This window comes from Nicotiana tabacum, chromosome 19, assembly GCF_000715075.1.
Source record: "Nicotiana tabacum cultivar K326 chromosome 19, ASM71507v2, whole genome shotgun sequence".
Taxonomy (NCBI): domain Eukaryota; kingdom Viridiplantae; phylum Streptophyta; class Magnoliopsida; order Solanales; family Solanaceae; genus Nicotiana; species Nicotiana tabacum.
The window spans coordinates 34,429,044-34,451,666 of record NC_134098.1 but is presented as its reverse complement, the minus strand read 5'-3'; the positions used below and the strand labels follow the sequence as shown (position 1 = coordinate 34,451,666).

General features: G+C 41.1%; 1 protein-coding gene across 1 annotated transcript; it reads right to left on the bottom strand.

The window, feature by feature from the left end:
* Positions 1-20,806: 20,806 nt before the first annotated feature.
* Positions 20,807-22,408, bottom strand: LOC107820752 (F-box protein CPR1-like). The gene has a single exon (XM_016647090.2). It carries the CDS (start codon positions 21,932-21,934, stop codon positions 20,822-20,824), a length of 1,113 nt encoding a protein of 370 aa, XP_016502576.1. The 5' UTR covers positions 21,935-22,408; the 3' UTR covers positions 20,807-20,821.
* Between the last annotated feature and the right edge of the window lie 215 nt (positions 22,409-22,623).

The window sequence follows — 22,623 nt, the reverse complement described above, 5'->3', positions numbered from 1 at the left end:
CTCAACCAAATATACCAACAAGTCCTAAAATATCATACGAACTTAGTCAAATCCTCAAATCACCTCAAACAACGCTAAAACCATGAATTACACCCCAATTCAAGCATAATGAACTTTGAAATTTCTAATTTCTACAAACAACTCCGGAACCTATCAAATCATGTCCGATTAACCTCAAATTTTGCACACAAGTCCTAAATGACATAACAGAGGTATTCCAATTTTCATAATCGGATTCCGACCCCGATATCAAAAAGTCAACCCCCCGGTCAAACTTCTCAAAAATAAAACATTCGGCATTCCAGGCCTAATTCCTCTATGGACTTTCAAATAATATTCCGGATACGCTCCTAAGCCCAAAATTACCATACGGAGCTATTGGAATCATCAAAATTCAAATCGGAGGTCGTTTGCACATAATTTGACATCCGGTCACTATTTGAACTTAAACTTTTAATTTTTTTTATTTTTTATTAAAATTTCATATCTCGTGCTAGGGACCTCGGAATTTGATTCTGGGCATACACCCAAGTCTCAAATCACGATACGGACCTACCAAAATTGTCAAAATACTTATCTGAATCCGTTTTCTCAAAATGTTGACCAAAGTCAACTCAGTTGAGTTTTAAACTCTAATTCACATTTTAATCCATTTTTCACCTGAAAACTTTTCGGAAAAATTTTACGGACTGCGCACGCAAGTCAAGGAATTATAAATAGTGCTTTCGAGGTCTTAGAACACAGAATTAATTATTCAATTTAAAGACAACATTTTGGGTCATCACAAAAGGATATTTATTTATGATTTCCAAAATATAACAAGTTAATTGATATGATAAAAATATGTTCGCCCAAATACCAACACTTACTAGATTAATTCCCAACATCATATACCACCCGCAACCTGTCTACGGAGCCTCTAAGTACAACAGAAGAGTAGTATGGATGTTCCGGCTACAAAGCTCCGGCTATACCTCAAAATGTAACGTACAACGTCAAATGACATGAATCCCGGAAAAGAGTAGGGCTCACCAAAATCTGCTGAATAGAGTGTAACTGCTAACGAGGGTCAAAACCACCTGCTAACGAATCACCTGCATCCATTGAAGATGCAGCGCCCCCGGCAAAAGGGACGTTAGTACATATGGATTAGTACTAGTATGTAAAGCTAAATGTCCACTTTCAAAATAGAATACTATTTTAAGAAAGGGAAAACCATAGAAACAGTTCCATTAGATTGTTTCTATGGACTACCCATTAGACTTGCGTGTTTGTGGTTCTTAGGGTTTTCCCTATGCGCATTTTCAGTTCCACGTACAGTTCTAAAGGTATCGATGGCCCATTAATGAACTCTTCACTTCACAAAATAAATATTTGGATAGATGGTGGATCGAGTGACATTTCTTCTTCAGTGAATAGTAAAATTTTTGGACACTAGTAGTTTTAGCAAACTTTCCAGTTAGATATTTTCAGTTTTTGTGCAATGCGGCTCAACAAATTTGGGGGCCTAAAGCACAAACTTTTATGAGAGGCCTCTTCATACAATTAGTCGGACACAATCATTGTTTACTTTACCAACTAGTATACGTAAATTATATGCTGGTTATATGTATTTATCCATATTATACATGAATTATACATTGGCCGGCTGATTAGATTAGTTTCCCATGTTTTGAAAAACAAATCCTATAAAATCTTATTTAAAGTTAATTTACTTAGATATTTGAGCTACAAGGTAAATAAAGAATCATAATCAAATTCTTCAAATAATTCGTTTTCAATCTTGAAAATATATCTAACCCATTTAATATCTCTCAATACATTGTTGATCTAGGTAAGACTTTAATAATTTTAATCATAGAAAATCTTTTTCCACTAAAGAAATTATTACAGGAACTATTTAAATTATTCGCTAAGCAATATATGCAGGTATTTGCAAAAGAAATAATTCTTTTTTTCAAGATTAAATAATATATTTTCTTTTACTATCCTATTATTTAACTAATCCAAACTTATGTGGCACTCCTTCCTTTTTAGTATTTTTCAAAAATAATATCACCTTTTTAGCCATGCAAATGTCTAAGGTTTGTTTTAGGCCTAAATTTCAAAAGTCTTTCTTTCTTTTTTAAACTTTATGTCAAGTCGAATAGTACCACATAAATTGGAATATAGGGAATATTACTTCGGAAAATACAAAACTTTAATTTATTAGCAATGAAGACTTAAACACAATGAATTCCTTTCAAAGAATAAAGTAAAATGGTTGGCAATCAAAGCACAAGTTAGAAGAATAAACGAGTAACACATCATTTAATCTTGAAATACTTTTCCCAGTAAGGGCAATACATAATTTTAACTCATGAATATATATAAGAGCTAAGGACACATTGGAAACACTTACAAAGCATAGCATTAGTTAAAACAGCCACGTTTGGGCATAAGTATAACTCTCATTATTGGCACGGTGGACAAACTTTCTATCTCCAACCCCCTTCTTTCACTTTCAAGCATCCTTATAGATTATCAAAAATAAGGCATTTTAATTCAAGACTTTAGATATACATTTGAGCAACTAATCAAATTAAAGGTCTTAGACACATGTGATTTCTTACACAATTCGACATGCTAGCTTTTATTAGAATCACGCTTCAAATCATAACATATTAAAATACAGCCCCTGTTTAATCATCTTCTCAAATAGTAACTCAACAAAGAAGAACGTTTGGAATACAATTGTTACACCCTATATTTTCGTATGTAAAAATGCATCGTAAGCAAACTAATGTAGGACAAAAAATGAGATAATATATAAAAGCATATAAAGTAAGTTAATCATTTTACCTCTGAGGTTATAAATATTGAAGATCATGAACAACAAGTACAAAGAGGGTTGGACGGTTCAGAAACTAAAGCAATTGAAGAAACTAATGTTTCGCCGAAAGTCGACAAGTTGGGAATGTTATAACATGTACCTTTGGGGTAAGACTAGGGTGCTTAACATGATAAGAAGATTATGTTATGATTTATATTACTCGTATGACATCCGTGTGTTATGTTTTGAAGTTAAGCGAGTTGTGGAACAAAAGACGATGAAAGTCATCACAAGTTACATTCATAAGTTTTACTGAAACTTTGGGTCAAATGTAACTGCAATTTTCTCCCAATATACTTAGAGTTATGGAGTTTTCCACCCATCAAATTAAATATCTATGAGTCTATTTTCTAACGCATTAAACCGTTTGTCAATACGACATCGGAGTAGAGAGATATGGGCATTTTTGTGATACTGCGCAAGCTGCTAGGTGACAAGTAGGTGTGTCACCTACTTGCTTAAATGAGCCCCCAAAAAAGGGCCATTTCGGGTCGTCCAAAGAGGCCTTTTAAAGGCCTATTTTCTTCATATATTTGAATTAAAAAAGAGCATAATAACCGGACATAATCTCTGCAAAAAACCTCCCAAAACATTCCCACAAACCCTAATTGATTTTCTCTCCCTTTCAAGTTCTAATAGGAGGTAAAACCTAGAGTTTGAAGAACCAAGATAGGAGCTGAGTTATCCAACAAATAAGGTGAGCTTACTACTCTCTTTAATCCATTTTTGCTGCTGTAAATTCATGGTAAGTCATTCTATACTTGTAAGAACTCACGGGACGGTGATCGGAAGCCGTGAGTTCGAGTTATTCACTTGTAGCGGACTGTTTTGTGAACTGTTTTGTGCTGCTTTTGGGCTGCGTGTTTTACTACTGTTTTATGGAGTTTTGGAGGAGGAAGGGGATGTAGAAAAACTATATAAATATAGGGTGTTGGGCTGGTCGTTCGTCATAACATTTCTGGGTCGTTTGACACTACTACGGTGGTCGTTTTGTGTATGAAGAGATTGTGTTGTGTTGGGCTGTTTGGTAGTATTTGATGGCGTATATAGGGCTGAAAAATGATGTATATATGTTGTTATTGTTGTGTTCTTGTATTGTTGGTGTTATCTTGAATTTGGAGGAAGTAAGGATTATAGGGGAGATGCTGCCCGTTTTAATACAAAATAAACTTGTCGTTCGTCGTGCGATAGTTGTACCTTTCGTAACTTAATGATAGTATTATTATCGTTCTTATAGATTAAGGTGCGAAGAGGTGAGTTCTACTTGGTGATTGGAAATATTTTGATAAGGTATGTTAAGGCTAAGCACTTCCTTCATTTTGGCATTTTCTCGTAATTACATGTGTTTGATAACGAGGCATAAAGAGAAGCTTATACTCCCGAATTTATATACACTATCCTAGTCTCATAAGCTACAGTATTCTCCCTTATCGGGACTTCATATTCAGTTTATTTTTATCTTTATTCAGTCAAGAGACCAGAGGGTCTATATATATATATATATACAATATTACACTATTTTCACCACTATCGAGCTATAATCGGTGGGCAGACCCCTATTGGGCAACCTCTGATCAGATGGTAAGTTATATATATACCAAGCCTACTGTGGTCGAGCGCCTATGAGCGAGCCCAGGATGGACGTGATACATATCCCAGTATGGCCGAGTGCCTATGAGCGAGCCTACTATGGCCGAGCAGTTACACGTACCTAGCCTTATAGGGCCGGACATTTATTTTACTTACTATATTGAAGGGGTTTAGTCACTATCAGCAGGTAAGTATATCTCCAGATCATCTTTGACTCCCAGTTACTTCCAGTTATTATTTTATCAGTTCTGTTTTGGATTTTCAGTTATGTTATTGCCTTATATACTCGGTACATTATTTCGTACTGACGTCCCTTTTCTGGGGACGCTGCATTTCATGCATGCAGGTTCAGATAGACAGACGGGTAGACCTCCTCAGTAGGTGTTTCCAGAGTTCAGCCTGATCGGTAAGCTCCACATCCTTCGGAGTTATCGGGTCTAGGTTTTTATGTACATCTTGTGTATGTATTTATATATATTATGGGTAGGTCGGGGCCCTGTTCCGATTACAATATATCTATCAGTAGAGGCTTGTAGAAATATCCTGTTGGTTAGTGCAGTATGTTAGGTTTGTAGGCCTGGTATGTATATTTTGGTAGTTTGTCAGTTGTAGTAGTTATGACGGCCTTATCGGCCCAGCTTTATATTGATGTTTAGTCAGTACTAGTTTCCATTCAGTTTTATATTTTTCTTTGCAAATTGTCTTGCAAGGTGGCCCCATTGCCAAATTATGACGTTATATATTCAAAGTCCCTTAGTCGCAATTTGGTATGCCAGGTTAGGTGAGGCACCGGGTGCTGGTCTCGCTCCTATCTTCGGGGCGTGACAAACTTGGTATCAGAGCAGTTCTGTCCTAGGGAGTCTACAAGCCGTGTCTAGTAGGGTCTTGTTTATAGATGTGTTGTGCACCATATTATATAAGCAGGGAACTACAGGGCATTTAGGAGTTGGTTACCCTTCTTTGAAATCTAAATCGTGCTATAGAACTGAGTTATAGGAAATTTGAATTAAACTTATGTGTTGGTGTTTGCATGCACAGATGACGGTGACTAGGAAGACTACGGCTAGCCAGAGGAGAGATACAGCAGCAGGTGAGGGGACCAGCAGGGTACCCCCAGTAGATGGGGCCCAGTCTGAGGCTCAAGGCGAGACCCCTACTCAGCCATTACCGGCTCCTCCACCAACTACGGAGATTCCTAGGGATACCGCACATCCAGGTTTCCCTCCACTTCCATCAGATCAGGACTTGAGAAATGCGGTGCATTTGTTGACACAGTTGGTAGCTACCCAGCAATAAGCTAGGGCATCAGCTAGTGCAGGAACTTCTGAGGGGTCTGGGAGTTCAAGGGTCCGAGAGTTTATTGCTTTGAGTCCCCCAGAGTTCACGGGGACAGATCAGAGGGAGGACCCGCAGGATTTCATAGATCAGCTTCACACGATCTTTCATGTTATGCATGCCACGGAGAAAGAGGAAGTTGAGCTAGCAGCTTTTCGACTCTGAGATATAGCCATCCTTTGGTATGAAGGATGGGAGAGGTCCAGGGGACGTGATGCACCTCCAGCTATTTGGGAGAATTTTTCAGATGCCTTCCTTGACCAGTACTTACCGCGGGAGATCCGACAGGCTCGAGTCGATCAGTTTCTAGCCCTCAAGCAGGGCAATATGAGTGTTCGAGAGTATAGTCTCCGTTTTGACTCATTGGCCAGATATGCACCATCCATAATTGCTACTATGCGGGACAGGATTCACAGGTTTATAGCAAGGTTAGCCCCAGAGTTAACCGAGGCATGTGCCACCGCTGCATTGCAGGATAGTATGGATATCTCCCGGATTCAGGCATTCGCCCAAAATATAGAAAGGGGTAGGCGTCGGCAGCAGGGTACAGAGAGGGCTGAGCAAGGGCAACATAAGAGGATGAGATTTCCCAGGTCTCAGAAGCAATCTCAGGGTAGTTATAGGACCCAGTACTTCAGACGGCCACCTAGGCCTCCGCCACCTTAGTTACAGCGTTACAGGTATGACCGCTATACTCAGTCAGGACCAGGTGAGAGCTCACGGGTGTCGGGTTTGCAGCGACAGTGAGGTTCTGCGTAGACATGGCCATTTTTGCCTCGGTGTGACATTTGTGGTAGAGGACACTTGGGCCAATGCCGAGCAGGTTCTGATGCTTGTTATACATGTGGGCGTCTGGGGCATATGATGCGAGATTTCCCAAATAGAGATTCTGGGGGAATGGCATAACTAGCAAGTTCAGCAACAGGATCATCTATGTCTGTGCATCCTTCAGGGTGCGAGTCTCAGTCTTCGGCTGGTAGAGGTCGAGGCAGAGGTAGAGGTTCCAGTTGAGGTGGTAATCAGAACCGTATCTATGCTTTAGCGGGTCGACAGGACCAGGAGTCTTCACCAGACGCTATGACAGGTATATTGACCATTTGCTCTTAGGATGCTTATGCTTTGATAGACCCAGGATCTACTTTATCGTATATTACCCCATTTGTCGCGGGGAAGTTTGGTATAGTGCCTGAAATACTAAGTGATCCTTTTGCGGTATCTACACCGGTCGGAGAATCGATTATTGCTAGACGGGTTTACCGAGGATGTACGGTGACAATTTGTAGTCGTCAGACCTCAGCTAACCTAGTTGAGCTAAAGATGATGGATTTTGATAGTATCATGGGCATGGACTGGTTGGCAGCTTGCTATGCCACAGTTGATTGCCGAGCAAAGGTAGCCAGATTTCTTTTTTCGGGTGAGCCAGTCCTTGAATGGGTAGGTAATACAGCGACACCCAAAGGTAGGTTTATTTCCTATCTGAAGGCGAGGAAAATGATCGCAAAAGGGTGAATTTATTATATTGTGTTAGTTAGAGATGCAGATGCTGAGATACCTACACTTCAGTCTATTCCCGTAGTCAAAGCGTATGTAGATGTGTTTCCAGATGAGCTTCCAGGTATTCCTCCAGAGCGAGAGATTGATTTTAGCATCGATTTGCTTCCAGGAACTCAACCAATATCCGTCCCTCCATATAGAATGGCACCTGCCGAATTGAAGGAGTTGAAGGAGCAGTTAAAAGATTTGCTGGAGAAAGGTTACATCAGGCCCAGTACCTCACCTTGGGGTGCAGCGGTACTATTTGTGCGGAAGAAAGACGACTCGCTAAGAATGTGTATCGATTATAGGCAGCTGAACAAGGTAACTATTAAGAATAAGTATCCACTTCCAAGGATCGATGACTTGTTTGATCAGTTGCAGGGGCTAGATGCTTTTCAAAGATAGATTTGAGGTCGGGGTACCACCAGGTCAGAGTTTGGGAAAAAGATATTCCGAAGACAGCCTTCAACACCCGATATGACCACTTCAAGTTCCTTGTCATGTCCTTCGGGTTGACTAATGCACCCGCCGTATTTATGGACTTGATGAATAGCTTATTCCGGCCATTTTTAGATCTGTTCGTGATAGTATTTATTGATGATATTATGGTTTATTCCCGTTCAGAGGAGGAGCATGCGGACCACCTGCGAGCGATACTCCAAACCCTCCGTGATCATAAGTTGTATGCTAAGTTTTCTAAATGTGAGTTCTGGTTGAAGTCTATAGCACTCTTGGGGCATATTGTATCAGATGAAGGTATAAAGGTAGACACTCAGAAGATTGAGGCCGTGAAATCTTGGCCTAGACCTACCACTCCGACAGAGGTTCGTAGCTTTCTAGGCTTAGCAGGATACTATCGGAGGTTCGTAGAGGGTGTTTCTTCCATTTCGGCACCATTGACGAAGTTGACACAGAAAGAAACTAAGTTTCAATGGACAGAGGCTTGCGAGCGGAGTTTCCAAGAGCTTAAGAACAAATTGACCTCAGCGCCAGTTCTAACACTTCCAGAGGGTCTAGAGTGTTATGCCGTGTATTGTGATGCCTCAGGTGTCGGGTTAGGATGTGTCCTAATGCAACATGGGAAATTAATTGCGTATGCTTCAAGGCAGTTGAGGAAGCACGAGAGGAATTATCCGACCCACGACCTCGAGTTAGCTGCGGTTGTCCATGCACTTAAGATATGGCGGCATTATTTATATGGTGTTCATGTTGATGTATTTACTGATCATAAAAGCCTACAATATATCTTCAAGCAGAAAGAGTTGAATTTGCGACAGAGGCGATAGCTTAAGTTATTGAAAGATTACGATGTTAACATTCTCTACCATCCAGGAAAAGCTAATGTTGTAGCAGATGCCTTAAGTCGCCGATCTATGGGTAGCTTAGCACATGTAGTGCCCGAGAAAAGATAATTAACTAGAGAGATTCATCAATTGGCTTCGTTAGGGGTTCGGTTAGTAGATTCTGAGGATGGTGGAGTTATACTCCAAAACACTGCAAAATCATCCCTCATAGCTGAAGTCAAGGAAAGGCAGTACGAGGATCTAGAGTTGGTCGAGTTGAGAGAGCGAGTTCCGCAATAGAAGAAGCAATTGTTAGAGCTCAAGGGAGATGGGATTCTCAGATACAAGGGTCGTCTGTGTGTTCCAGATCTAGCAGGGCTACGAGACAGGATTATGTCAGAGGCACATTATTCGTGGTATTCCATCCATCCTGGGTCGACGAAGATGTATCATGACATTAAGGATGTGTACTGGTGGAACGATATGAAGAAGAACATTGCTGAGTTTGTCGCCCAATGTCCTAGTTGCCAGCAAGTGAAGGTAGAGCACCAGAAGCCCGGAGGGCTAATGCAAACTATAGAGATCTCGACATAGAAATGGGAGGCGATAAACATGGACTTTATCACGGGTTTACCTCGTTCTAATCGTAAGTTCGATTTCATATGGGTGATAGTCGATAGGCTCACGAAATCAGCTGATTTCCTTCCGGTCAGATCTACATATAGAGCAGAAGATTATGCAAAGTTATATATTAAGGAGATAGTGCGGCTACACGGAGTACCGGTTTCTATTATATCTTACCGTGGGGCTCAATTTACAGCATATTTTTGGAGGTCATTTCAGAGAGGTCTAGGGACTCAGGTGAATCTCAGCACAGCTTTTCATCCACAGACTGATGGACAAGCCGAGCGCACAATTCAGACGCTCGAGGATATGTTACGAGTATGTGTGTTGGATTTTAAAAGAACATGGGATGAACATCTACTTCTTATCGAGTTTGCATATAATAATAGTTACCACTCCCGTATCCAGATGGCTCCGTACGAGGCTTTGTATGGGCGTAAGTGCAGATCTCCTATAGGGTGGTTTGATGTTGGAGAATCTGGGTTACATGGGCCAGACCTGGTTCAGCAAGCCATAGAGAAAGTAAAGCTTATCAGGGAGCGACTGTTAACAACTCAGAGTTGTCAGAAGTCATATTCTGACGTACGGCGATGAGACTTAGAGTTCAGGATTAATGACTGGGTATTCTTAAAGGTATCACCTATGAAGGGCGTGATGAGGGTTGGCAAGAAAGGAAAGCTTAGCCCACGGTATATTGGGCCTTATAGGATCATTCGGAGAGTGGGCCAAGTAGCTTATGAGTTAGAGTTGCCCTCAGAATTGGAGTCTGTCCATCCGGTTTTTCACGTATCTATGCTACGGAAGTGCATTGGCGATCCTACCCGAGTGGTGCCCACGGATGATGTACAGATTACAGAGGACTTGTCATACGAGGAAATTCTAGTTGCCATCCTAGACCAACAAATCCGCAAGCTACGAAATAAGGAGGTAGCTTTCGTGAAGGTTTTATGGAGGAGCAAGAATGTAGAAGAGATGACGTGAGAATCGGAGGAAGAAATAAAGTCTAAATACCCCCACCTATTTTAAACTGAAGATATGGCTCGAGATGGGATGCTACAACACAGCTCTATTCAGGCTAGCAGGTCATCAGGTAAGCTTTTATTTTTCACTTTTAGTATTTATGATTTACGGTCGGTGAGGCAAAGTGTTGCTATTTTTAAACATTGGCCATGTGTGGCATGCATAGTATGTTTGCTGGCTGCGTGCAGGTTGGTTTTAACCTAGTGTACGAAGAATACTCTGGCAAAATTTTCCAAAGTCTCTAAGAGTAAAAATTCGAGGACGAATGTTCCCAAAGGGGGAGTGATGTTACACCCTATATTTTCGTACGTAAAAATGTGTCGTAAGCAAACTAATGTAGGACCAAAAATGAGATAATATTTAAAATTATATAAAGTAAGTTAATCATGTTACCTCTGAGGTTACAAATATTGAAGATCAGGAACAACAAGTACAAAGAGGGTTGGACGGTTCAGAAGCTAAAGCAATTGAAGAAAATAATGTTTCGTCGAAAGTCGACAAGTTGGGAATGTTATAACATGTACCTTTGGGGTGATACTAGGGTGCTTATCATGATAAGGAGATTATGTTATGATTTATTTTAGTCGTATGACATCCGTGTGTTATGTTTTGAAGTTAAGCGAGTTATGGAACAAAAGTCGATGAAAGTCATCACATGTTACATTCATAAGTTTTACTGAAACTTTGGGTCAAATGTAACTGCAATTCTCTCCCAATATACTTAGAGTTATGGGGTGTTCCACCCATCAAATTAAATATCTATGAGTCTATTTTCCAACGCTTTAAACCGTTTTTCAATACGACATCGTAGTAGAGAGATATGGGTATTTGTGCGATACTGCACAAGCTGCAAGGTGACAAGTAGGTGTGTCACGTACTTGCTTAAATGAGAGCCCAAAAATGGGCCATTTCGAGTTGTCCAAAGAGGCCTTTTAAAGGCCTATTTTCTTCATATATTTGACTTAAAATATAGCATAATAACCGGACATAAGCTCTACAAAAATCCTCCCAAAACTTTCCCACAAACCCTAATTGATTTTCTCTCCCTTTCAAGTTCTAATAGGAGGTAAAACCTAGAGTTTGAAGAACCAAGATAGGAGCTGAGATATCCAACAAATAAGGTGAGTTTACTTCTCTCTTTCATCCATTTTTTCTGCTGTAAATTCATGGTAAGTCGTTCTATACTTGTAAGAACTCACGGGACGGTGATCGGAAGCCGTGAGTTCGTGTTATTCACTTGTAGCGGACTGTTTTGTGGACTGTTTTGTGTTGCTCTTGGGCTGCGTGTTTTACTACTGTTTTGTGGAGCTTTGGAGGATGAAGGGGATGTATAAAAACTATATAAATTTAGGGTGTTGGGCTGGTCGTTCGTCATAATATTTTCGGGTCGTTTGACACTACTACGGTGGTCGTTTTGTGTATGAAGACATTGGGTTGTGTTGGGCTGTTTGGTAGTATTTGATGGAGTGTATAGGGCTGAAAAATGATGTATATATGTTGTTATTGTTGTGTTCTTGTATTGTTGGTGTTATCTTGAATTTGGAAGAAGTAAGGATTATAGGGGAGATGCTGCCCGTTTTAATACAAAATAAGCTTGTCGTTCGTTGTGCGATAGTTGTACCTTTCGTAACTTAATGATAGTATTATTATCGTTCTTGTAGATTAAGGTGCGAAGAGGTGAGTTCAACTTGGTGATTGGAAAGATTGTGATAAGGTATGTTAAGGCTAAGCCCTTCCTTCATTTTGGCATGATCTCGTAATTACATGTGTTTGATAACGAGGCATAAAGAGAAGCTTATATTCCTGAATTTATATACACTATCCTAGTCTCATAAGTTACAGTATTCTCCCTTATCGGGAATTCATATTCAGTTTAGTTTTGTCTTTATTCAGTCAAGAGAGCAGAGAGTCTATATATATACATAATATTACACTATTTTCACCACCATCGAGCTATAATCGGTGGGCAGGCCCCTATTGGGCAACCTCTGATCAGATGGTAAGTTATATATATACCGAGCCTACTGTGGCCGAGCGCCTATGAGCGAGCCCAGGATGGCCGAGATACAGAGCCCAGTATGGCCGAGCACCTATGAGCGAGCCTACTACGGCCGAGCATTTACACGTACCGAGCCTTATAGGGCCGTACATTTATTTTACTTACTATATTGAAGGAGTTTAGTCACTATCAGCAGGTAAGTATATCTCCAGATCATCTTTGACTCCCAGTTACTTCCAGTTATTATTTTATCAGTTCTGTTTCAGTTTTCAGTTATGTTATTGCCTTATATACTCGGTACATTATTTCGTACTGACGTCCCTTTTCTAGGGACGTTGCATTTCATGCATGCAGGTTCAGATAGATAGACGGGAAGACCTCCTCAGTAGGTGTTTCCAGAGTTCAGCCTGATCGGCAAGCTCTACATCCTTCGGAGTTATCGGGTCTAGGTTTTTGTGTACATCTTCTGTATGTATTTATATATATTATGGGTAGGTCGGGGCCCTGTTCCGATCACAATATATCTATCAGTAGAGGCTTGTAGACATATCCTGTTGGTTAGTGCAGTATGTTAGGCTTGTAGGCCTGGTATGTATATTTTGGTGGTTTGTCAGTTGTAGTAGTTATGACGGCCTTATCGGCCCAGCTTTATATTGATGTTTAGTCACCGCTAGTTTCCATTCAGTTTTATATTTTGCTTCACAAATTGTCTTGCAAGGTGGCCCCATGGCCAAATTATGACGTTATATGTTCAAAGTCCCTCAGTCGCAATTTGGTACGCCAGGTTAGGTGAGGCACCGGGTGCTGGTCTCGCTCCTAGGTTAGGGGCGTGACAACAATTTGAACGTACATAGCTTTTGACACAAGGCTTGTTCGGAATAATAAATTTATAATAAGCAACATGGGACTTACAAGGCCATTGTGGGGTTCAATTCTAAAAGAGGAGTTTAGATATTCTAAAAGAGGAGTTTAGCCAACATACCTTGTTTCAGCTTTCCTTAAGTTACTACAACGTCCCAACACTTCTAGCAATAACAATCTATAAGAAGGTAGCAAAACTCGGATAATAATTAGAAGAATTCATATGGTGTAACTCTTTTAGGAATTTTATCAAATACCTAGTATACAAAATGGACTATAATGCTCTAAAATGGTAATCTCTTCCTCCCTTAACCAATTTCAACAAGAAACCACCCAAACTAGTTCATTAAACCCACACACTACAACCTATTGTCAAATGCATGGCATATTTCCAACCCCCATAACCTAATTAAACCCATAACAATTGCATGAAGATTTTAGGACAAGGTCTTACCCGGATAGATGATAATCTAGTGATTCGTTTCCTTGATTCTTGAAGGATGGTGCAAGATTGGATGATTAGAGTATTAGGCTTCCTCCTTCTCTCTCTAACATGCTCTTACCTCTCTCTAAAATCATCAGATAATTGTACCAAAATGAGCCCCAACGACTATTTATCAAAATGGGGTCGGGTTATAAAAATAGAAAAATAGACCCTCCGAACTCAGATATGCGGTCGCAGAACTGACCGCAGAACAGGTATGCGGTCCACATAAAATGAACTGCGAAAGTGATGCCCAAAAACTGGGATGATCTAGTCAGGTCTACGACCGGTCTGCGATCCGCAAACCACTTATGCGGCCGTAGAATCGTCCAATAAAATTTACTCATGCTAACTCTGCGATAGAAGTGCAGACCGCAAAATAGGTATGCGATTGCATAATGAACCTCGAAACCACCCTCAAAATTCAACTACTACCTGCTCAACTCTGCAACACTTATGCGGCCCACAGAATGGATCTGCGGTCACGAATCTGATCGCATAATTGGCCCTTCAGCAAAACAAATTTTCCACTAATACCTCGATGCATTCTTTAGCTCAAAAAGTCCGTACTCAAACAGCAAGCCTACCTCGACATGACGAAACCTTAAATTCCTTGGCAAAATTTTCGGGGCCTTACAGTATGAGCCTTTGCCGGTAATTGCCGAGTTCCGGGTATGTAATATTACTTTCCTCAACACCAAGTCCCTGATCATAAAGTGTTAGAGGTTGGCTCTTCAGCTTCATGATCTTTCTATCCGCTATTTCTAGGCGACCAACCAGACTAGGGCGGCCTCACGCCTTTCATCCAATAGTTCCAGGCTAGTGATCATGGTCTCGCCATTCGACTCTTCTGTTGCATATAGGAACTTGAGGCTCGGTTCTCCCACTTTCACTGGTATAAAGGTTTCGGCACCGTAGACCAATGAAAATGGGGTAGCCCCGGTAATAGACTTCGAGGTTGGACGATAAACCCATAGGACTTCGGGCAAGCTTTCTTTCCATTTCCCTTTGGCATCGGTCAACCTCTTTTTTAGGTTTTGAAGTATGGTCTTGTTTGTTGATTCCACATGTCTGTTTCCACTAGGGTGATAGGGTGTTGAAAATATCTTTTTAATCTTGTGATCTTTGAAAAATTTGTTTACCTTGCTGCCGATGAATTGCTTCCCATTATCACACACGACTTCAACCGGTATCCCAAATAGACATATTATGTGGTCCCGGATGAAGTCAATGACTACTTTCTCCTGGACCTTTTCGAATGCTTGGGCCTCAACCCATTTCTGAAATTAGTTAGTCATGAATAGTATGAATTGAGATTTACCGTGTGCCCATGGCAGGGCACCGGCGATGTCCATCCCCCATTTCATAAACGGCCATGGGAATAGGACCGAGTGTAGTAGCTCCCCCGGTTGATGGATCATCGGTGCGTATATCTGTTAGCCGTCGCATTTTAGTATGAAGTCTTTCACATCCTTCACCATTTCCGAACCAAAGACTCATCCACCGAATGGTTTCCGTAAGTGCCTTCGTGAACTTCTCGCAATGAGTACTCGATATCTCCCGGCCCCAAACATCTGGCTAATGGGCCGTCGAACGTTCCTTTGAACAATGCCCCTTTGACCAAGCTAAATCTGGCAGCCTTGGTACGCAGGGCTCTCGATTCTTTTGGGTCTGAGGGCAACTCCCCAGTTTTTAAGTAGTCTATGTACTTGTTCCTCCAATCCCAGGTTAAACTTGTTGAGTTTACTTCGGCATGGCCTTCTTCTACCATCGACTTCATAACTTGTACTACTATTCCCGAGCTTAACTCAGCGACATCAATCGACGACCCCAAATTAGCCAAGGAATCGGCCTCACTGTTCTAACCTCGGGGCACGTGCTACAGGGTCCATTCCCTAAATTGATCCAGCATTACTTGTAACTTGTCTGAATACCTTCACATTCATTCTTCTTTCACTTCGAACGTCCCATTGACTTGATTTACCACGAGGAGAGAGTCACACTTAGCTTTAATCACCTTGGCCCCAAGGCTTTTAGCCAATTCGAGACCTGCAATCATGGACTCATACTCAGCCTCATTGTTATTCAATTTCACAGTTCTAATAGAATGCCTAACTATATTCCCTGTTGGTCGCTTCAACACGATGCCGAAACCAGACCCCTTTGCGTTCGAGGCACCGTCTGTAAAAACTGTCCAAATACTTGAGGTAGTCCCATAGGTTAGTAGTAATTCCTTTTCGACTTCTAGTATTGAGGCCGTCGTAAAGTCGGCCATGAAGTCTGCCAAAATTTGAGATTTGATGGCAGTTCAGGCTCGGTACTCGATATCCTATCAGCTGATTTCGATGGCCCATTTGGCCAACCGGCCCGAAATCTTGGGTGTGTACATGATTTTCCTCAGTGGGTAGGAGGTTACAACACATATGGGGTGGCATTGAAAGTACGATTTTAACTTCCTGGAGGCGCTTCGCAAAGCGAGTGCCAATTTTTGCAGGTGAAGATATCTTGTTTCGGCATCGCCTAGAGTTTTACTGACATAGTAAATAAGAAAATTGCATACCTTCCTCTTCCCGGACTAAAACTCCACTTACTGCCACCTCGGACACCACCAAGTAAAAGGTAAAATTGATCATCCACCTACGGAGTGTGGAGCAGGGGCAGACTCGAAAGGTATCGTTTGAGTTCTTCCAAAGCTTGTTGGCATTCCGGGGTCCAGGAAAAGTTATTCTTCTTTTTCAATAGTGAAAAGAACCAATGACTTTTATTGGAGGACCTCGATATGACCCGGCCCAGGGCGGCTATACACCCGGTCCTTGACATTGTCCACCATGGTGATGCCTTCTATGGCCTTGATCTTGTCAGGATTAATCTCGATCCCTCGATTGGATACCATGATGTTGAGGAACTTCAGTGATAAAGAAAGTCTTTTTTTGGTCGCTCGGGTCCATCCAAATTTGGTTGTACCCGGAATAGGCATCGAGAAAGCTGAGTATCTCGTGCACGGCCATCGCTCGATCATTTAATCGATGTTAGGCAAAGGAAAAGAATCCTTAGGGCATGCCTTGTTCATGTCTTCGTAATCTACACACATTCATCGCTTATTTTCTTTTTTAGGTACTACCACTACATTAGCGAGCCAGTCCGGGTACTTAACTTTACGGATAGACCCTATTTTAAGGAGTTTAGATACCTCGTCCTTGATGAATGTGCACTTAACCTCAGACTGAGGTCTCCTCTTCTGCTTAACCGGATGGAACTTTGGGTCCAAACTCAACTTATGAGTGGTTATATCCGGCGGGATCCCTGTCATATCAAGATGGGACCAGGCGAAATAAGATATGTTAGTTTTAAGAAAATTAATGAGTTCTTTCCTGAGCTCGGGGATTAACCCCGTACTCAGGTATACCTTTCGATCCGGTAGGTGTTCAGTCAACATGACTTGCTTCAGCTCTTCGATCGTTCATTTGAAGGCGTCGGTATCATCAGGAGTTATAAATGATCTCGGAATTTCGTAATCATCCTCCTCGTCAAATCCTCGTTCCTCCGGCCCGACCGGGACCGGCATCAGTGATTGCTATTTGACTTTGGCCTTTTTGGTCGGCTCTATGTTCCTTATTGTCCGGACGGCGGGCATCGGTAGTACTTCATCAACTGTGAACATCTCCTTTGCAGTCGGCTGCTCTCCGTATACCATCTTGATTCCCCACGGAGTAGGGAACTTTAACGCCTTGTGTAAGGTCGAAGGTAATGCCCTCATGTTGTGAACCCATGGTCTTCTAAATAGAGCGTTATATGTCATGTCCCCTTCGATCACGTCGATCTTTGTTTCCTGGATGGTCCCGGCGGTGTTCACGGGTAGGGTTATCTCCCCTTTAGTGGTTTCGCATACCATGTTAAATTCGTTCAACACCAGGGCTGCTGGCACTATTTGATCTTGTAACCCCAACTGCTCTACGACCCTCGATTCGATGATGTTGGCCGAGGTACCTCTATCGATCAACACACATTTAACTCGAGACTTATTGACAAGTACAAAAATTACTAGTGCATCATTATGAGGTTGTGTGATGCCCTGGGCGTCCTCATTGCTGAACAAAATGGTTTCCTTCGGGATATAATCTTGGGTGCATTTCTGTCTCGTGATAGACACCTTAGTGCATTTTATCATCAGCCCCTGAGGGACATTGACCCCTCCAATGATCATGTTGATGATGTGTTGAGGTTCATCTTGTTCGGTCTGTTTGTTGTCGTCACTCCTTCTAAAGTGGTGTTTTGCTCGATCACTCAAAAATTCTCGTAGGTGCCCATTATTAAACAACCAGGCAACTTCTTCTCTTAACTATCGGCAATCTTCGGTCTTGTGTCCATGAGTGTCGTGATACTTACATATCAAATTAGGGTCTCTCTGGGTAGGGTGGAACTACAATGGTCGAGACCACTTGGTATCTTTGATGCGCCCGATGGCTGATACGATACCGACAGCATCGATGTTGAAGTTATATTTCAATAATCTCGGTGCCTCCCTGGCCCCGAGTTGCCTGTCAAAACCATTTTTGGAGGCCCCGACTATTCGGGCCTCGATCGCTCCTCTTTTCGTTCCTTGTAGGGTGGCACCCAGACCAGTTACCCCTTCTATATTCGGTGTACGGTTGATACCGGTCTCGGATCGATCTTGGTGCATGATCGACAACATTTTTAGACCTGTCATCGGTCCTAATGGGATAAACGGACCCAGAAGGGGCCTCGAGCTGGTCATCTTCGACTCTAATATTTTACCGGTACCTGTTGTGGACGTCGACCCAAGTTACCGTGGGGTACTCTTCTAAATTTTGTTTTAGCTATTGTGAAGCTATGGAGCTTCGGGGATTAAGTCCTTAAGTGAATTCTTGAACGGCCCAATTGTCCGCAATTGGAGGTAAGTCCATCCGTTCCATTTGAAATCTTGACACGAACTGCCTGAGTATTTCGTTGTCCCCTTGCTTAACCTTGAAAAGATCCGATTTTCTAGTCTCGACTTTGATGGCCCTGGCATGAGCCTTTACAAAAACATCTATAAGCATAGCGAATGAATCAATTAAAATTGGGGGCAAGTTGTGGTACAATATCATTGCTCCTTTCGACAGAGTTTCCCCAAAGTTTTTTAATTACACTGATTCGATTTCGTCATCTTCCAAGTCGTTACCCTTGATGGCGCATGTGTAGGATGCTACATGTTCATTTTGATATGTGGTTCCGTTATATTTAGGAATATCGGGCATACAAAATTTTTTTGGGATTGGCTTCGGTGCCGCGCTCGAAGGAAAAGGCTTTTGTACAAATTTCTTGGAGTCCAGGCCTTTCAATATCGGAGGCACTCCTGGAATTTAATCAACATAGGAATTATATATCTCTACCTTCTTATTGTTTGCCTCAATTTTATTTTCACCTAATTCCACCCATTTCGTTAATGCTTCAAGCATCTTCATTACTTCGGGTCTGACACCGGTCTCAGTTCCAGCCGACCTTTCGGTGATCTGCTCATTTCTTCGGGCATTTTCCCGGGATGGTTTGGGCTCAACCCTGCTGGGAGGCGCGACTTTGATTTTGCAGCTGCGCTATCGCCGCCTATTGGGCCTGCAACATTTCGAAGATCACTCGTAGACTGACCCTATCGCCTTCGCCTCCGGGCGCTCCTTGAGTCGTTGGTCGGGCTCTTCCGCGAACGTTGTTCTCGGGATTGGTAGGCAGGTTGGTGTCACTGGCCACATGCAAGTTAGCATCGAATGAGTCTTCAATCGGGACTCCGTTGGGATCAGCAGAGGGTACCTCACTGCCAGGTACCATATTGTTGTGTACGCCATGATGCCGGACTCAGTATCAATGTTCAAGTGAGCAGACTGAGGGATTGACATTTTTATGTTGTCCTGAAATTGAAACCTCAAAGAACAAGCGTAAAATAGAGTGTCTTATGAAAATTTGTATCAAACCATCACTATTATTCTTAGCCCCACGGTGGGCGCCAAACTGTTTACCCTTAAAATGGATAACAATTGAATTTATATGCTGTTTTAAAGATATGCGGATTGATTCAACACAAATAATTAAGAATATTAGATAAGTGAATTAAAGATAAAATAAATATTCAAACCATTTGTGATGTTGAGTCGAGGCTCGGATCTAAGCTTAACAATTGTTCTGCCCTCGATTCAGAGCCAAACGTGAATGAAGAGCTATGATTAAAATAAGAACCTTTCAATAACTAGAAAGGAGGGAAATAAGTTTGTATTGCCTTGATATGCATGTTACAGTGTGTACATTGAATAAAAACTATCCCCTTTATATAGTAGGAGAATTTCACCCCTAGTACAATTCTAAGAAATGTAAAAATCTTCTTTTTCGTTAATCATTGATCCGCTGCCGATGTAGGCAGAGATTTACGCCGTAATATCAGGTAGGGGTGCGGATATCATGGCCCTCTGTTAGTCGTGTGCAACCGTTGTCGTATTTTCCGAGGTCTCGGAGCTCATTCCGGGTTCGGGGAAGTGTTGTCTTGTCGGGCACTCCGTTTGGGCCCCAGTACAAGAGGTCTCCAACTCCGAATCCGATCCAGTGCGATTACGTCCTGGTTTCGTTTGACCCGCCGGAAAATCGGGGTATATATTGCCCCGATTTCATCCGTATAAAGTGTTAGTATTGGGTGATGAATCGTTTTATTGTAAAATGTTTGACGTTGTATCTTTTATAAAAAAAAAAGACTTTTTGGTCAACATCCTGTATATTACTCGGTAATTGAATTACTATTTGACTTAGATCAATCGTTCGTTTTCGTTGTTTGGTGTTTGTTTGGAACGAATTTTTAATATTCGGTGATTGTTTGGAACGAACTTTGAAAATTGTTAAATGCACACTAGTAAAATCTATCATAATGCCATGTGGTGTTGGTCAAATGCTGGAAGGAGAAATATAAGAAAAATTACATGATATAACCTTTATAATTTCATAAAGCTTGACAATAAAATTAAGAAAATCAGAACAAATACGAAAGAAATAGTACTTTATCTTTTATATCTAAATATTTACTCAAAAATTTATTAATGATAATTATATTACTTTAAAAACATTATATACTAAATGTCTTGACATTCACGTGCAGCACGTGGTGAGAAACTAGTTTTCTAAAATGTTTGAACTTGGGTACTATGATCGCTTCCTCTTGGTATTGAAATCAAACTTTCCTTCTAAGTAATAGCTCTCAAACTTTTCGGAAAACCGTCAAAATTAAACGCCTTGACTTTACCAGACTTTATATCACAGGAAATCAGATGTCCATTATCACATTCTAAAAGCACCGAGTAATCCTTCCAAACAGCTAATAAAGAATCAATAGGAAGAAGTCCAATTGAGTATTTCTTAATCCAAGAGTCGTACACACTGTATTCGCTCATTATCCAGATGTCCATCAATTCATGTGCAGGATCACTCATGTGGTCTTGATCAGGATAACAAATCATCGATAGAGACTCATTTAATATAACTAGGCCATAACGTGGTCCATTGAAGTAATTACAAGTATTAGGCAATATCATGTTGCGAAAAGTCTCAGTACTCATGTCAAAACAAAGAATTACCATCTTGCTTCCTACAATTGCAAGCCAATGACAGGCTACTTTGTAAAATATCATGGAACAAGACATCCAATGCACAATTGGCAGATCTTGACCCACATGTTCTAATTCTCTCCAAGAATCAAAGCTCAAGCCATAAACCTCAACTTTTTTCTCTCTCACATCAGGAGACATGTAATAAGTATCCCAGTAAATTTCTGAAATTCGAACAACCTTGTAGTCATTTGAAATCGTATCGAAACCAAACCCAATACAGTCAACATCACGACGGAAACCAGGTGGACAAGCGAAAGGGCAGGGTGGGATCAGCCGATAGTTTCTAGTAGCTGGATTAATTAAGATAGTGTTAAGGATGTTCATTAAAGCAATCAAACCATGGCAAGGACCGATGAATTGATCATAAATACTATTAAATGTGGAGATCAGATCTGACACATCCAGATCAGGAGAAAGTGCGTTAAGATAATAATCATCATCGCCGGAAAGAAAAGACAAGATAGTTTTATATCTGTAGGGTTCTTCCATGAAGGAGCGCTTAAAGAGTATGAATTCTTCTTTGGCAACTGTGTTGCTGTTGAGATGACAATTGATGAATGTGGAGGATCCTATGAGAATATACCATGTATTAGAGACACATTTGAGTTTCATAAGAGATTTTACTGGAAGTCTCAAGAGTATATCAATAACCACATCTTCGGGCAATTTCTTCATATTTCCATGCGCCATTTAGAGTTTCTTAAACTAAAAGGTTCGTTATATTTTAGGTAATGATATTTCTCAGCCTAGCAATAGCTTTTAGCGCGTCATTGCATGTGGATTTGTTATCTCGTCGGAATAGGATTCCAAAACTAATTCCTTGCATGTTTTGATATCTAGGGACTACCCATTAGACTTGCGTGTTTGTGGTTCTTAGGGTTTTCCCTATGCGCATTTTCAGTTCCACGTACAGTTCTAAAGGTATCGATGGCCCATTAATGAACTCTTCACTTCACAAAAGAAATATTTGGATAGATGGTGGATCAAGTAACATTTCTTCTTCAGTGAATAATAAAATTTTTGGAAACTAGTAGTTTTAGCAAACTTTCCAGTTAGATATTTCCAGTTTTTGTCCAGGGCGGCTCAACAAATTTGGGGCCTAAAGCACAAAAACTTCTACGAGAGGCCACTTTATACAATTAGTCGGACACAATCATTGTTTACTTTATCAACTAGTATACGTAAATTATATGCTGGTTATGTGTGTTTATCCATATTACACATGAATTATACATTGGCCGGCTGTTTAGGTTAGTTTTCCCTGTTTTGGAAAACAAATCCTATAAAATCTTATTTAAAGTTAATTTACTTAGATATTTGAGCTACAAGGTAAATAAAGAATCATAATCAACTTCTTCAAATAATTCGCTTTCATTCTT